General features: G+C 40.6%; 3 protein-coding genes across 3 annotated transcripts; all 3 read right to left on the bottom strand.

Annotated features, from left to right (window-relative positions):
* Positions 1-385: 385 nt before the first annotated feature.
* On the bottom strand, positions 386-1,862 carry LOC103991579 (uncharacterized). The gene is made up of 2 exons (XM_009411075.3): positions 786-1,862; positions 386-684 (listed from the first exon to the last, which is right to left on the bottom strand). The coding sequence occupies exons 1-2, from the start codon at positions 1,629-1,631 to the stop codon at positions 616-618; spliced, it is 915 nt and encodes a 304-aa protein (XP_009409350.2). The 5' UTR covers positions 1,632-1,862; the 3' UTR covers positions 386-615.
* Positions 1,863-2,727: 865 nt separating this feature from the next.
* Positions 2,728-6,790, bottom strand: LOC103991578 (receptor kinase-like protein Xa21). Its single transcript, XM_009411074.3, has 2 exons — positions 3,457-6,790; positions 2,728-3,341 (listed from the first exon to the last, which is right to left on the bottom strand). The coding sequence occupies exons 1-2, from the start codon at positions 6,785-6,787 to the stop codon at positions 2,932-2,934; spliced, it is 3,741 nt and encodes a 1,246-aa protein (XP_009409349.3). The 5' UTR covers positions 6,788-6,790; the 3' UTR covers positions 2,728-2,931.
* A 5,029-nt stretch (positions 6,791-11,819) lies between these two features.
* LOC108953345 (receptor kinase-like protein Xa21) lies at positions 11,820-16,663 on the bottom strand. The gene is made up of 4 exons (XM_018828791.2): positions 16,023-16,663; positions 15,518-15,877; positions 12,461-15,445; positions 11,820-12,347 (listed from the first exon to the last, which is right to left on the bottom strand). Exons 1-4 carry the CDS (start codon positions 16,603-16,605, stop codon positions 11,971-11,973), a joined length of 4,305 nt encoding a protein of 1,434 aa, XP_018684336.2. The 5' UTR covers positions 16,606-16,663; the 3' UTR covers positions 11,820-11,970.
* Between the last annotated feature and the right edge of the window lie 857 nt (positions 16,664-17,520).

The raw sequence follows: 17,520 nt of genomic DNA, 5'->3' as shown, positions 1-17,520 counted from the left end.
CATCAAGGAGCCACCGATTACCTATTGAAAGCTATTTCAAAAATTCAATCAATATATTGTTACCGAATCCTTAATCATCGAGAAGAAGAAAGATGAAGAGAAAAAGTCGAATAAGGAAAAGACCACCACTCATAACTTCTAACACCTAATCGTGAGGAGATAGGCCTCATGGGGATTGTACTCCTTCGTAAAGGAGTTCACTCCCCTTAATACTTCTTATATTAAAACATTTCTTTAAATAAGGGCGAAAAGGCTCTTATGAGTGCCTCATCTAATAAGAATTCCATTTGTAAGGAGAGACCAACTAGAATATTTCCGATTCCAAATCATGGACACAATATATATAACTAATATGATTTAAAATAACAAATTAAAAAGCTCATTTGGATCATTTTCTCTCTAGACATCCTCATGGTTAGGTTTGATTGAGCACTAAGCTGATGTCATAATTAATTGATCAGGAAACAATAATACAACTCAAAGGACCTATGACAGCTCCATTACTACTACAGTTCTTGCCAACACAAACCGTTCAAATTCAGAAAAATACAAAGAAAGAAAATAGTGCCAACTAGTAGATGATAACAAAGTCATATCCGGCACACTGCACCGGCGTCAAGCCTTCTTCTTTCCCTGGCGATCATCATCCCTTGCCACTATCTTGAACTTTCCAGTCAACTGTTGCTGTGAAATCATAAAGAGCGTAGTCAGGGAAAGCAATAGAAGAACACTTGCAAATGTTACAAAGAAATAGAAAGGAAAGAGATGATAAACGTTTTGATTACCTTCTTCCAAAGCTGAGTATGGTCTGCACAGAATCCTGCAACGATGGCCGCTCCACGACGCTCCTTGTACTCAAAGCAGAGTCCCCGTTCCAGGCCGCAACCGACATGGAACCCCAACTTGCACTTTGGCTCCGAGCAGTCGATGGCACACCCGCCTGTGGCCCCACAAAGATAGCAGTCCCTGTTCCACCGCCTGCTGGGGACCCGGGAGCAATCGATGCCGTCTCTGCCTTGAGGATCCCGGAAAAAGACCTCGGGCACGAGCAACGCGCACACGATGTGAGCCCATCGGCCGTCCTCCGTGGGCTTCGTTGCCCGGCCCCTCACGGGGCAGAGGCAGCAGCTGGAATCCTTTTCCTCTTCCTTCGCTTCCTGCTCGCATCGTGAGCAGAACCAGTCACCTTCAGGAATGTTGTTGATCAGGGGGCTGCCGTAGCAGGACGCGTGGACCATGAGATCGCAGCCATCGCAGAAGACGATTGGGTCGAGCGGGTCCCCATCGGTGCTCCTGCACACGGCACATATGACCCCATCGTCTTCCTCCCCCTCCGCTTCTTCTTCTTCTTCTTCTTCTGTTGCTAGTTTGCTGTGCTTTTCTTCGAGCGGTTGATCATCGGAGAGCGGGGGGCTGTTGAGGTCGATAGGGAAAGCGGGGTGGGGAGCCCAGACCCTCTTCTTAGCTGGGAGGCAGGGGGAGGTGGCGGGTTGGTAATGGTACGAGTCCAACCGTTTCTTTGCAGGCAGGGATTTGAGGTTGTAAGGTTCTGAGCGATGGGAGTGCTCATGGGGGTGAAGAAGCTTGAATCTCTTGGAGGGAGGTAATTCGTGGAAGCTGCTGCCTTCCATGAGTATCCGGACTTAAAAGAGACCGAGAAGCTGAAGCCTGAGAGATGGAGAGGAGAAATGAGGTTGAGAAACAACCGATGGGGGACGGATGAGTCGCGGTAAGGGAGAAGGATATGTGAACGAGGCGGCAAAGAGAGAGCGGTGGGAAGCAGAAATTTTGATTGGGAAGTGATGGTCTTTCCCTCTAATGTAAAGCGGGCGGGTGAATGTATACGCGGTGGCTCAAAATATCGCGGGAATATTAAAAAACATGTGGCGGGCGCGCGGTGAACGAGCGGGTGGTCTTCGGGGGAATATTTAACCGTTAAAATTAGATGATGTCCAGGTGGCTAGCACAAGCGGTGGGCCCGGCATGTGGTCGAACCCAATTCAACTCGATTTAGCTTGAATTCAGGTCGGTTCAATTTAGGTTCAGATACGACTCAACACAGGATTTAGACAGTCGAACGTATCGAGGCGAACCTGACATGGCCCAACCCGGGTGGGTCACAGCTGGTGAGACATAGTAAACGCAATTAATATTTGACAAAAATGGACAAAGAGATAAATAAATTTGGTAAGAAAATAGGACATCGATCATGATTTCTCAAGTAGAGTCAACAATATTGAAAAATCACCGGAATAATTTTTATTCTTTCTTCTGCGTTTTGCTCAGATAAATGGCACCGAACAGAAGAAAGAAAAAGACGTCACTACCATTTTATGCCTTAAAACTGTGTTCTTTTGGTTTTTAAGATTGCTACTGAATATCGCGTAACTCAAAACTTAGGAAGCAATTACTGTTAAAATTAGTTACAGAAAATTTAACAAAGGATAATTTTGACAACCAATAAAGATAATAAAATAGAAAGAATAAAAAAGATAAAAATATTAGATTTATGTGGTTCGATCAATTACCACAGATAAATTACTACTATAAAAAAGAGATTATTATAAATGTCTTAAAAGATGTTCATAGGTCATAAAACACTCGAATCTATTAAACAAGAAAAATTCAAATTAGAAACCTAAACTATTTAATTAAGTGTAGACTTAAACCCAAAGCAAACACTTAGATTTTTTTTTTATGATGCATCTCACCTCAAAACACATATCCTTATTTATGAGTTTCCATAGAAGATAATAAAATTAATTTTTTCGATATGAGACAATAGGACTTGCCAAACTAACAATTACAATATACGTTGTTGATGCTGATGCCAGGGAAATGAAAGATATCAATCGGCACAAATGACAAATCTAGCAAAGCTGCTTCCATGAACTTGCCTTCGCTATTGCTGGATTTGGCTTCAGAAACAGTTTAATCTAGAACTGGATCCTCGTCTCTGAGTTGGGTTCTCCTACCCTGTTTACTAAGCTCCAAATACGCGTTCCTGATTGCAGTTAATTCGTTGACGGCATCCACCAGCAGCATTCGCTCGGGTGGTGATTCCTTGGTGCACCTGATGCCAATCTTGAGTGACAACGCCAGGCACTCCATTGCTCTGTCTCGAGTGCATTCATTAGGTTCTTCACCCTCCTCCAGAAGCAGGTTTGGATCTATGATTTCAGCGACCCGCTCCGGGAGTGCCATTTCTAGATACCGAGGAAGGCTGAGATCGTCCTTGAGAGTTTCACCGGTAGGCCTCTTCCCCGTGAGTGTTTCGAGTACAAGTATCCCATAACTGTAGACATCCCCTTCGACTGAAATTTTGTTGGCCACTCCATACTCTGTATCATGAATCGGTAGGTTAAATGTACAAAGAGAAGAACTTGAGAAACACAACTGCGCAAGTAATGGCATATAAAGAAATAACATATTCTGCTCTTGGTTAAAGCAATGTACCTGGAGCAACGTAACCGATGGACCCCTTGAATATCATGGAGGTGGAAGATCTTTGAGATGCTTCAACGGGGTTGCTGTTGAGGAACCTCGCCAATCCAAAGTCTCCAACATGAGCCACCATGTCATGGTCCAAAAGAACATTGCTTGGCTTTATGTCGCAGTGGACAATCGGCTCTGGACCATGGTGGTGGAGGTAATCTAATGCGGAGGCCACATCGATCAATATATTTAACCTGTGGATAAGGCTTAACGCCCGCGTCTGACCTTGCTCGTTTGCTTCTGGATGCACCCACTTCTCTAGGCTCCCATTCGGCATGAACTCATAAAGCAAAGCTTTGAAATCATTTCCCCGGTAATCTGTACTTGTGCAAGCTGTTAAAATCTTGACCAGGTTCCGATGCCGGACATTTCTCAGCGCTTCGCATTCAGCAACGAAGCTCCTCGAAGCTCCTCTCTGTTGGAGGTTGAGTACCTTGACGGCAACAAGTTGGTATTCCTCATAATTGAGTAACCCTTTGTACACAGAACCAAAGCTTCCCACGCCGACGAGATTAGCAGAAGAGAAACCATTCGTAGCTCTTAGCAACTCGGCATATGTGACCATCATATGTGGAACTTTTATGCCGTCGGCATGAGCCTCCTTCTTCGACTTGGGCATCCAACGATGAATGCCAAATAAAGAGAGGAGCAAGATTAGGCATATTATTCCCCCGGCAACTGAGATCGCGGCTACCAGCTTCCGGGATAAATGTCTTTTACTGGATGACGGAGTGGGGCAGGGAGGCAGGTTCAGAGCTTGCACACCCCCACAAAGCTTACTGTTTCCAAGTACGGAGAACGCAGTGAGGTTCGTGAAGATACCATGTTTTGGAAGCTCACCCTCAAGATTGTTGAATGAGAGATTCAGATAGCTCAAGAACCGAAAATTCCCAAGAAATTCTGGTATGAGCCCGGACAAGTTGTTTCTCGAAAGATCCAGCGATTGGAGCCCCTTCAGCTGGCTAAATGACGAAGGGATTGATCCCTGGAATGAATTCCCTGCCATGTCAAGACTATCGAGTTGTTGACAGTCACCAAGGGTCCTTGGAATTGTACCTGATAGTCTGTTGCCAGAGATGTCGAATTGACCAATATTTTTCATGTTTCCAACTTGAGGAGTCAGAGATCCTGCCAGTGAGTTGTAGGAAACATTAAGGAACCTGGTGAGGGTGGGGATGGACATTATTTCTTTGGGTACCGTGCCATTTAGCTGGTTGAATGAAAGGTCCAAGAGTTCGAGAGGGCAGTTTCCGAGAGTTGGAGGTATGGGTCCTTGAAGTCGATTAGAGTACAGTTGAAGCTCGGTAAGTTCTGTCAGATTGCCAAGGGTTGCGGGGATGTCTCCTGTGAAGCGATTCCCACTCAGGTCTATTATCTGTAGCTTTGCAAGGCTTCCCAGTGCTGCAGGAATGCCACCGGTGAGAAGATTAGACTTCATACGAACTGAGGTCAAAGAAACGAGGTTGCCGATCTCTGCGGGAATGCTTCCGGCTATGTTATTGTCATCGATTTCAAACCACATCAAGGAATTGGAGAAATTGGCTATCGATTGCGGCAAGAAGCCACTGAGATTGTTGCTTGTCAATTGCAAGTACTTCAGACTGCTACAGTTGGCTAAATCATCCAAAAAGCCCCACTCGGCTGCGTTTCTTGCTTCTAGCTGATTAAGAGTAACATCAAAGTGAAATAACTGCTGCAAGGATCCCAAACCTCTCGGTATGGTGCCTGTGAATCTGTTCTCGTATAGTTGAATGTTGTTGAGGTTGGTAGCATTCGACAGTGAAATCGGAAGAGGCCCGTAAAACTGGTTGTCGTTGATGTCTAGTTCTTCAAGAAGGGGAAGAGTGATTCCCATATCCGGCGGAATAGACCCGGTAAAGTGGTTGCTCTGGAGCTCTAGTGTTCTGAGAGAGGAGAGGTTCCAAATGGAAGGCGGGATGATTCCTCCAAGATTATTTATTGACAATCCAAGATAAGTGAGAGAAGTGAGGTTTCCAATTGCTGGTGGAACTGTACCCACAAAGCCATTAATCAACAAAGCAAGAGTACGTAGATTCACGAGGTTTCCAATCTCAGATGGTATACTTCCGGTGAGTTGGTTATCGTTTAAAAGAACTTCTCTTAGTCCGACAAGATTCCCAATCTCCCGCGGAACAGAGCCTTCAAGTCTGTTGCTATACAAATTGAGATGCGTCAAATTCGTAAGGTTCCCGATTTCTGGAGGAATGCTTCCCGTGAGGCGGTTGTTCCACAGGTAGAGCACTTTCAGGTTTGACAAGGAACTAATATCGCTGGGAATCTCCCCTTCAAGCATATTATTTCCCAAGAAAATATATTGTAGTTCTGAGCAATGGCTGAGGCTGCGAGGGATGGCTCCTGTAAGTTGATTTTGCGAGAGCTGAAGCCAAATAAGGGAAGTCAGGTTCCCTATTGAGGCAGGAATAGCGCCGGTGAATTTATTGTAATCCAGGTAAACCGCTTTAAGGCTGATAAGATTTCCAATCTCTAGAGGAATAGATTCTTCAAGATTGTTGATAGACAAATCGAGGACAGTCAAATTTACAAGGCTCCCGATTTCTGGAGGAATGTTTCCGGTGAGGTTGTTGCCGCTCAGGGCGAGCAGCTTCAGCTTTGACAAGGAACGAAGATTATCGGGAATCCCACCTCCGAGTGTATTATTTGACAGATTTATATACTGTAGTTCTGAGCTGAGGTTGTGTGGGATGGATCCTACAAGTTGATTATAGGACAGATCAAGCAGGATAAGGGAGGAGAGGTTCGCTATTGTCGTCGGAACAGTGCCGCGAAAGCTATTGTAACTAAGGTTGAGATGCTGAAGGCGGGACAGCAGGCCGAGCTCTTGTGGAACGGGACCCTCAAGTTGGTTCTGTGGAAGGTGCAGCCTCTGGAGGAAGGTGAGATTGGCTATGGATGGAGATATCTTACCGGCCAAGGCGAGGGACTCCAGTTCCAGTGTGGTGACCCTCAGCTGGCCACTGTGGTTGCCGCACGTCACGCCTCGCCACCGGCAAAAATGGAGGGACGTAGTGTTCCAGGATTCCAGCGCTCGGGATGGATCGTCGGAGATGAGGGCCTTGAAGGAGAGGAGGGCGAGGCGGTCAGTGGTGGCCTCGGCGGCGGCAGTCTCAGGTTGGGAAGCCGAGAAGCCCACGCCAGACAGGAGCAAAACAAGGAGAAAGCTGCAGGACCCAATTACGGAGCTACGCCGTTTGATCTCCATTCGGGTATTGAGAAGAACAAGAGCGGTGATTGGAGTTGCTTGAGCAGCCATGCCATCGATGCTGTATATATATAGGTCCGAGAGAAACAACTTTAAATCAATTTGTTTGACGCGATGGAACTTTTGACGCACGCACTAACTCCATACACGAATGACAACCGAAGCTGCGTTCAAATAGTTTACTCCCTCTCAAGTGCTAACGCCTACCGTGAAGCACTACTAAACGATTGAAAACAGTTTATCCTTATCTTCTTCTCTTTCTTTTTCTTTCTTATTCTCCTCATTTTCTTTAGAATCTCACCGTCAAACACTATCTCGTTGATATGTTTTTCTATCTCTTTTTATAAAATTTAAAATATAATATATACACTTCTCTAATATAAATTAAGATTAGATTAAATGAGATGACAGACTGAGCTGATAAAGCCCAGGACTGTCAGCTAAACAGTTTCACCCTTCAGTTGAGTGAGTCTATTTATTACGAGCTTTTGTCATTGTCTAATAGCTATGTTGACTCGCGTCCCAGAAAAAGAATAAAAAATGGCAGCAGAACTTTCTGCGTGTTGCAGCAACACGAGATTTTTTTTCCCTGAAAAGATGAAAAAGATGCGCTCGGACAGCAAACATGACAAGTTTATTAGTTTCCTGTTTCTGGAAAGATAAGATGATTGCCACAGATGAAGACAAGAACAGCTCGACGATGACGATGCATGGGTATACATTGCAGTGGTAGCAGCCATTTGACTTCCAACTACCGATCCATGTACCTCTTTCCCCATTATGTCGCCGTCGTCCTCAACTTTCGAACGCTTTGCCTTTGCTGTACGGAGTCCGTCGTCACTCCAATGGTGATATCTCCTTAGCAATTGAATCATGGTGTATGTTATCACTAGGGAAAGATCAAAACTATATGTTGCCGATGAATTGAGACCGAAAAGTGTTTCCTTTCACGGAACTCTCAATGAATCGTTGAACAGCTAACGTCAATAAGAACAAAAAGACCACTGTTTCTCAAAGTTAGTAGACCACGGGACCATCGAACATGGCCCTGCTAATGATTTTATATCCTTTTCTTGTTGCTTTTGTGATCCATTTCGGTCAAACAAGTAAGGCTACTTAAGATCGTAGCCGTCGTCCGTCAAAGTTGGCAATCGGGGGTTGTTCTGCGTTTCACATGAGCGTGTGAACTGTGATCACGAACAGCGCAAGTTCATATTGCTGCTGCTGCTGGATCTTCTCTTTATGTTCTTCGGACGTCACCACGCCGATTATTTTATTTGATTGAGCAAGTGAATTTGATACGTTCCATACCATCTCGGAAGTTGCTGCATAAACTCCGGAAATATTTTATGAACAAAATAACTTTTGGCATCGATCTCGAAGATAGTTATTTCTCTTATCGCTACTATTTGAATCAAGATTATTTATTATATTTGTTACAGGATTATTTTGGTCAAATTACAAGCGATATATAGATGTAAAATTAAAATCATTGTAGGTGTACCGAGGAAATGTTAATAGTGATGTTTATAGGCGTGGCCAAATGTTGATCAAATGCTTCGAGCAACCTTTAATTATATATGATTTTGTGCAATACCACGGTTTAGTTTAGAAACAAACTTAATTTAATCTATCAAGGTTTGATATGTGTATACTATTAAATTTGGTTTATCTATTTTAAATTATTGATCTAATCTTAATAAATTAATAGGTCAATTATTATATTAGGATGGACGGCAACAAATAGTATTAGAAGCCTCACATGCACTATTATCACCTCACGTGCACTACTGTGATATCTCAACTTAAGTGATGCAAGCTCTAACATTTTGCTTGTGGTTCCACTCATATATTCTACATGTATGATTAAAATAAAATAAAATATTTTTATTATTGTTATCAATAGGAGTACAATGAAAAGTCCGTAATCTTAAAAATTTAGACTTACTAACTTATTAAACGAAATATTAAAAATTAAAATTTACTAACTTACTAAACAAAATGATAGATTTTTCTCTGTATAGATAGTATTTTTGACACCAATATATAATTAAACATCTAACCAAAAGAAAACATAAATATAATATATCCAAAATTTATATACATAAAATATTTTTAGCTCATCGTCTATATATGCGTTGTCATGGACTTACACATGCTCACTCCCTATCCAATCACTTGAGTAGGGTATTAATATTCTTACCTAAAAAATATAATCTATAGTGAGTAATGATTTAGTAAGTATAATCCTTTATAGCTTTATTTAGGTGAGCATATATAATGTTATGTATATTGTATTAAATCCGATAACTTCTTTAGCAAGCATAGTCCTACAACATAATATATGAAAATAAAGAGTTAAAATTCTATATCAAAATAATTTAAAATATTTATATACATATGTAGTAAATATTATAAATTTATGGACTTTTATACTCTATAACATAACATATATATATATATATATATGCACTCTCACATCACTAATATATAAGTGTACTTCTATATTATAGGATATTCATGCACTCGTATACCGCACGTCAAAGAAAATACATACACTCCCACACCAGATATCATCATATATGCATGTATACAATATATTTTCATCATTATATATATATATATATATATATATATATATATATATATATAGCTCATACTTATCCCATGACAATTATATCATTCCAAAATATGCTTTTCAAAATATACTATAAATATTATAATTTATATAATTATTATTTTATAGTAAATTAAACTTATATTTACTCGATTCAACTCAAAAATAAAGATGTTAATGAAAGATCATATTTTTTATCGATCGAGTCTATTAAAGAGTAATACACTTATCAAAGTGGAAGCACGTAATCATAAGATGTCTTAATTAAGAACTTTATCTCTTGAACTATTGATTTATAAAATAAACTATACTTAACCTAAAAATACATCTAGATTTCACCATTAATTTTTTAATAGTTACTCTATAATCAAATGAATTAGTTAGTATCAATAAACCATCAGACAATTATGTGAAAAAGTTTTACTTCACTATTCTATGTAACTAAATGATCTTAAATTATCATAAAATTTTATAGAAAACTAAGAGACATAAAACTAAATATACATCAAATTTTAGTTTAAAATAAAATTATTTGAAGGTTAAACTCTCCTCCTAATTTATTATCAACACCTATTCTATTCTGCTAAAATAGAGTTGGGACTATTTGAACTTATAAACCTCATATCCTAGTGCATAGAGGCTGTACTCACTCAATTTCAAATCTTATATAACCTTAAAGGAATATTTTAAAATATATCAGAAGCTCAAAACCTAATCATATCCTTGAGGGGCCAATTTAGCTTGAATAGTATCTCATATTAGGATACTCATACCTCCATGCACAAATACACTAAAGGTTTTAGAATCATAAGATATTCATATAAAATATATCCAAAAATTAAAGATAAATTCAAAATTTATGTTACTCAAAAGTAGCTAAAAAAATCAATTTGAAATTTATAAAATTAAAATCCTAAATATAGTAAAGAAAAAAATTATATTTTTCTTACCTCAATTTTTTTTAGAGTTAGGGTTTCTTGAGCTCCATAAATAAAGCTGATAAAATGGCTAAAGAATGAGAGAAATGATCATGAGTTATAAGTAAAGAAGATATGACTAAAATAAGGTAGAGGTAGAGGGTATGTTGATGTCTATTATTCAATCTCATTACATCTCATTTCAAATTTCTTTTTACTAAAACAATTCTAACGTTGCAGCAACTTCAATTGAGTTTAATTTAGTTTAATAAAGATTATATTTATTTTATCTATGCTCATTCTTCGATCTCACTTATATATCTCAATATTTAGTATAACATTCTTTTTTTATTTGTATCTCTATTTAATTTTTTATTACACCATCCATACTTAAGTAACTTATTATCTTATATATATATATATATATATATATATATATATATATATATATATATATATATATATATATATATATATATATATATATGAGATTTAAAATTTAAACTTTGTTACTTTAATTATATTCAAATTCGTTCGAGCCTTAAGATTCACTTAGGGTCGATTACAAAATTCAACCGTCATTTCTAATTACTATATGTATATTTATTGTCATAACTTTAATCTTATACTAAAATCTGTTAGTACACTTAGGCTTGTTGTGCCAAAGGACCATGTTATTTTATTGTAAACTATACATAAAGCAAATATTAATTTTTTGTATGCTCAACTAATATTTCATAAAATATTGAGAATAATATTTAAAAAAAAATGTATTTCAACCTTAAACATCTAAAACATAAGTATATCATTTATCATATTTATAAAATATAGATATCAGACATTATATCACTAAGTATGGATCATATATATATATATATATATATATATATTGTGCTTCTATTATCATAGTAGCTATAGCTGAACATGTGTGAGACGCGGGCATTACGCAATCTATATTCCATTATGTTGGATCATGAAAGCATGTGATGGACAATCTTGTATTTTTTGTTTCATTAATTTTATTTCATGTAGTCTTTTACAAATATCAAAATTAGCATATATGCTCTTTTAAAACGTATGTTTATTCGAACAATATTGTGGGGAAATATAGCACGTCCCAAGTGAGAGAACTTTCTTTTTGGACCGGCATTCCTTGGTTTCCTTGCTTGGGTTATCTTTTGTAATGGGCTCTCGTTTTTCCTCATGGGTATTTGGGAAGCTAAGCCCATTTTGTACTGATCCATTAATTTGGGAATTGGTGTCCTCATGTTCTTTTAACATTGGAATTCCAAACTTTTCTCATTGGCTTTCGTTTTTCCTCATGTTCGATCTATTTTAGGGTTTTTTTTTTGTGTGGATATGGATATAGATTGAAATCTGTTCCGCCAAGTGGACCGTTTGTTCTCTTCACACCCATCAATTGAGGTCACTACAGATTTAGAATGACAAAGGATTTTTCACTCAGCTACCATGTAGCTTGATGCAGTTTAATGATGAACTCTACATAAGAAAGGCATCATACAACTAAGTCCACTGGACCAGCTTGTGAAGCACCGTATATTAATTAGGTGAGTGAGAAAAAGAAACGAAAAGAAAACAAATACCACACAGCTACTTTTATTATTATTATTATTATTCAGAAGGATCGAGCAAGCAACCTCTCTAACAATCCCTTGTGCTTCCCGATTCCGGATCATAATCTAGTGGTGGATCCATCCGTTCCTGATTGCAGTTAATTCACTGATGACATCTCGCATCAGCATTCGTTCTTGTGGGGATTCCTTGGCGCACCTGACGCCGATCCTGAGCGACAAGTTCACGCACTCCACTGCTTTGTCTCCAATGTAATCGGTGCCTTGAATGTGACCATTTGCAGATTCACCTTCCTCGAAGTGCAGGTTTGGATCGATGATTTCGGAGACCCGCTCCGGGAGTGCCATCTCCACATATATAGGAAGGCTGAGACCGTCCATGAAACTTTCACCGGTAGGCCTCTTCCCCGTGAGTGTTTCCAGCAGAAGTATCCCGTAACTGTAGACATCCCCTTCGACCGAAACTTTGTTGGCCACTCCATACTCTGTGTCATGAATCGGTAGGTTAAATGTACAAAGAGAAGAACTTGAGGAACACAACTGCGCAAGTAATGGCATATAAATATAACATATTTTGCTCTTGGTTAATGCAATGTACCTGGTGCAACGTAACCAATGGACCCCTTGATGTTCATGGAGGTAGAAGATATTTGAGATGCTTCAGTGGGGCTTCTGTTGAGGAACCTCGCCAATCCAAAGTCTCCAACATGAGCTACCATGTCATGGTCCAAAAGAACATTGCTTGGCTTTATGTCGCAGTGGACAATCGGCTCTGGTCCATGGTGGTGGAGGTAATCTAACGCGGAGGCCACATCGATCAATATATTTAACCTGTGGATAAGGCTTAACGCCCGCGTCTGACCTTGCTCGTTTGCTTCTGGATGCACCCACTTCTCTAGGCTCCCATTCGGCATGAACTCATAAAGCAAAGCTTTGAAATCATTTCCCCGGTAATCTGTGCTTGTGCAAGCTGTTAAAATCTTGACGAGGTTCCGATGCCGGACATTTCTCAGCGCTTCGCATTCAGCAACGAAGCTCCTTGAAGCTCCTCTCTGTTGGAGGTTGAGTACCTTGACGGCAACAAGTTGGTATTCCTCATAATTGAGTAACCCTTTGTACACCGAACCAAAGCTTCCCACGCCGATGAGATTAGCAGAAGAGAAACCATCTGTAGCTCTTAGCAACTCGGCATATGTGACCATCATATGTGGAACCATTCTGTTGTCTGCGGCACGAGGCTCCTTCTTCGACTTACGTATCCAACGATGAATGCCAAACAAAGCGAGGAGAAAGATTAGGCATATTATTCCCCCGGCAACTGAGATCGCGGCTACCAGCTTCCGGGATAAATGTGATGACCGGGTGGGGCAGGGAGGCAGGTTCAGAGCTTGGACACCCCCACAAAGCTTACTATTTCCAAGCACAGAGAACGCACTGAGGTTTGTGAAGATGCCATGTTTTGGAAGCTCACCCTCAAAATTGTTGAATGAGAGATTCAGATAGCTCAAGAACTTAAAATTCCCAAGAAATTCTGGTATGAGCCCGGACAAGTTGTTTCTTGAAAGATCCAGCGATTGGAGCCCCTTCAGCTGGCTAAATGACGAAGGGATTGATCCCTGGAATGAATTCCCTGCCATGTCAAGACTGTCGAGTTGTTGACAGTCACCAAGGGTTCTTGGAATTGTACCTGATAGTCTGTTGCCAGAGATGTCGAATTCACCAATATTTTTTAGTTTTCCAACTTCAAATGGCAGAGATCCTTCCAATGAATTGTAAGATACATTAAGTAACCTGGTGAGGGTGGGGATGGCCATAATTTCTTTCGGCACTGTGCCATTTAACTTGTTGACTGAAAGATCCAAGAGATTCAGAGGGCAGTTTCCAAGACTCGGAGGTAAGGATCCTTGCAGTTGATTCGAATGCAGGCGGAGTTCGAATAGCCGAGTTAGATTGCCAAGGGTTGCTGGGATTTCTCCTGTGAAGCAGTTCCTACTCAAGTCCATTATATGTAAATTCGAAAGGTTTCCCACTGTTGCAGGGATTTTACCAGTGAAAAGGTTCGAGTTCATCCGAACCGAGGTCAAAGAAACCAGGTTGCCGATCTCTGCCGGAATGCTCCCAGATATGTGGTTGTCGTCGATTTCAAACCATTCCAGGGTAGTAGAAAAATTGACGATCGATCGTGGCAGGAAGCCTCCGAGCTTGTTGCTTGTTATTTGCAAATATTTCAGGCTGCTACAGTTGGCTAAATCATCCAGGAAGCCCCATTCGACAGCATTCCTTGCTTCTAGCTGATTATAACAAAGATCAAAGTGATCTACCTTCTGTAAGGATCCCAAACCTCTGGGTACGGTGCCTGTGAATCTGTTCTTATATAGTTGAATGTTGATGAGGTTGGTAGCATTGGACAGTGAAATTGGAAGAGGCCCGTAAAACTGGTTGTCGTTGATGTTTAGTACTTCAAGAAGGGGAAGTGTGATTCCCATATCCGGCGGAATAGACCCAGTAAAATTGTTGTTCTCGAGATCTAAGGTTCTGAGAGAGGAGAGGTTCCAAATGGAGGGTGGGATGACCCCTCCAAGATTGTTGAATGACACTCCAAGACAAGTGAGGGAAGTGAGGTTTCCGATCGCTGCAGGAACTTGGCCCACAAAGCCATTGTACAGTAAATCGAGAACAGTTAGATTCACGAGGTTTCCAATCTCAGGTGGTATAATTCCAGTGAGTTGGTTATCTTGCAAAAGAAGTATACTTAGTCTGACAAGATTCCCGATCCCCCGTGGAACAGGGCCTTCAAGTTTGTTGCTATACAAACTGAGATCATTCAAATTCACAAGGCTTCCAATTTCTGAAGGAATGCTTCCTGTGAGACGGTTGCTAAACAAACTAAGAACAGACAAATTCCCAAGGTTTCCAATTTCTGGAGGAATGCTTCCTGTGAGACGGTTGTACGCTAAGTAGAGAAATTTCAACTTTGTCAAGGAACTAATATCGCTCGGAATCTTTCCTTCAAGTGTATTATTATCCAAAGCAACATTTTGTAGTTCTGAACAGTGACTAAGGTCGGGTGGGATGTCTCCTACAAGTTGATTATACGAGAGATCAAGCAAAATAAGAGAAGTCAAGTTCCCTATCGAGGCAGGAATGACGCCGGTGATTTGGTTGCTATCCAAATAAAGTTGTTTGAGTCTGACAAGGTTCCCAATCTCTGAAGGAACAGATCCCGAAAGCTTATTCCGAGGCAAGTCAAGAATAGTCAGATTCGAAAGGTTTCCAATCTCCAATGGGATTTTGCCCGTGAGTTGGTTTTCATGCAAAATAAGTTCACTTAGACTGACGAGATTCCCGATCTCCGGAGGAATAGAATGTTCAAGGTTGTTGCTTGACAAATCGAGAGCAATCAAATTCGCAAGGTTCCCAATTTCTGGAGGTATGCTTCCTCTGAGGTGGTTGCTCCCGAGTGCGAGAAGCTTCAGATTTGACAAAGAACCGATATCACTAGGAATCTCTCCTTCAAGTGTATTATTTTCCAGGTAAATGTACTGTAGTTCGGAGCAATGGCTAAGGTTGTGTGGGATGACGCCTGTAAGTTGATTACGTGAGAGTTCAAGAAAGACAAGAGGAGTGAGGTTCCCTACTGAAGTAGGAACATTACCTGTGAGTTGGTTAACGCCCAAGTAAAGTTCTTCAAGCCTGACAAGCTTCCCGATCTCTAGAGGAACAGATCCTGAAAGCTGGTTGACAGACAAAGAAAGAATAGTCAAACTTGTCATGTTTCCGATCTCAGATGGGATAGAACCGATGAGTTGGTTTTCATGCAAATAAAGTCGTCTTAGACTGACGAGATTCCCTATATCTGGAGGAATGCTTCCTGTGAGATGGTTGCCCCCGAGGTAGAGAATTTTCAGCTTTGACAAGGCACCGAGATCATTGGGAATCTCTCCTTCAAGGAGATTGTTTGACAAATCCATATATTGTAGTTCTGAGCAGCGGCCAAGGTTGCGTGGGATGGCTCCTACAAGTAGATTGTTTGACAGATCAACAACAGTGAGAGAGAAGAGGTTGGCTGTTGCTGAATAGTGCCATGGAAGCTACTGTGACTTAGTTTTCAGGATTCTGAAGGTGCAAACAATTCTGAAGTTGCGACATCGGAATCATACCTCTTAGAGCGTTGGAGCTCAGGTTTAGACGTTGAAGATGGGAAAGCAGGCCGAGCTCCTGCGGGATGGGACCGTGAAGTCGGTTGTCGGCGAGGTGGAGCCTCCGGAGGAAGGTGAGGTTGGCTAGAGATGGAGAGATCTTACTGGCCAAATCGAGAGACTCCAGTTCCAAAGCTGTGACCCTCGGCAGATGACTCTGGTTGCGGCATGTCACACCTCGCCACCGGCAGAAATGGAGGGATTCATCGTTCCAGGAGGCCAATGCTCGGATTGGATCGGACACGAGGGACTTGAAGGACAGGAGCGCGAGGCGATCGATGTTCTCGTTGCTTGAATTCAAGGTGGATATGGGAGGACATGAGAGCACAAGAATTAGAAACGTTAAAGACGATGGCCAGAAGGCACATGCAGATGCGAAGCAGTGTGGTATGTCTTTCATGGTTGGAGTCATGGAGGTCGTCTTGGGTGGAGGTATTGCATAGATCATGGGAGGATATTGCTTGATATATTTGAGTGTGAATTCACTTGGTAAAAGCTTAAACTTTTGTAGAGTAACCCCATATGATTTGATGGTGATCTGCATTAATAGAGTCTAAGAACTAGAAACATTAAAGACGATGATCAAAAGTTGCAGATGCTAAGCAGCATGAGCTATCCTCCATGGTAAGACTCATAGAGGTCGACTTGGGTGAGATATTGGGAAAGACTTTAAACTTCTTTAGAGTAACCTTATATGATTTGATGGTGATTAGGACAAGTAATGGATCCACATTAATAAAGAAGACGATGTGCATAAATATATAGTGGTTAGTGATATGGATATGAGAGTGCAAGAACTAGAAATTTTAAATATGATGACCAAAAGTCAATAGAGATGTGAAGTAGCATGACTTAGCCCTTCATAGTAGGTCTCGCTGAGGTAGACTTGGGTGAGATATTGGAAGTCACATGGGAAAGACTTTGAACTTCTTTAGAATAACCTTATATGATTTGATGGTGATTAGGACAAGTAATGGATCCACATTAATAAAGAAGATGATGTGCATAAATATATAGTGGTTAGTGATATAGATATGAGAGTGCAAGAACTAGAAATTTTAAAAATGATGATCAAAAGTCAATAGAGATGTGAAGTAGCATGACTTAGCCCTCCATAGTAGGTCTCGCTGAGGTCGACTTAGCCCTCCATAGTAGGTCTCGCTGAGGTCGACTTGAGTAGAGATATTGCATACATCATAGCCCTCCATAGTCACATGTTTGATGGTGATAAGGACAATTAATTGATAGAGAAGATGATGTACATAAATATGTAGCGTTGCGGTAAGTTGTTGGAACATTAACGAGAGAACTCGATTTTTTCTTGCATACCTTCATACCTCAATTAGAGTTGAAGGTAATCATTCATGAGATAATTTTATTTTAGTTTCACATCCGGAGTTGAGTAAAATCATTTATCCTTCTTATAACTCTCTATCAAAGGCATTAACTAATTTGATAG

The sequence above is a fragment of the Musa acuminata genome, chromosome BXJ2-7 (genome assembly GCF_036884655.1).
Source record: "Musa acuminata AAA Group cultivar baxijiao chromosome BXJ2-7, Cavendish_Baxijiao_AAA, whole genome shotgun sequence".
Lineage (NCBI taxonomy): Eukaryota > Viridiplantae > Streptophyta > Magnoliopsida > Zingiberales > Musaceae > Musa > Musa acuminata.
This window is presented reverse-complemented; position numbering and strand designations above follow the sequence as displayed.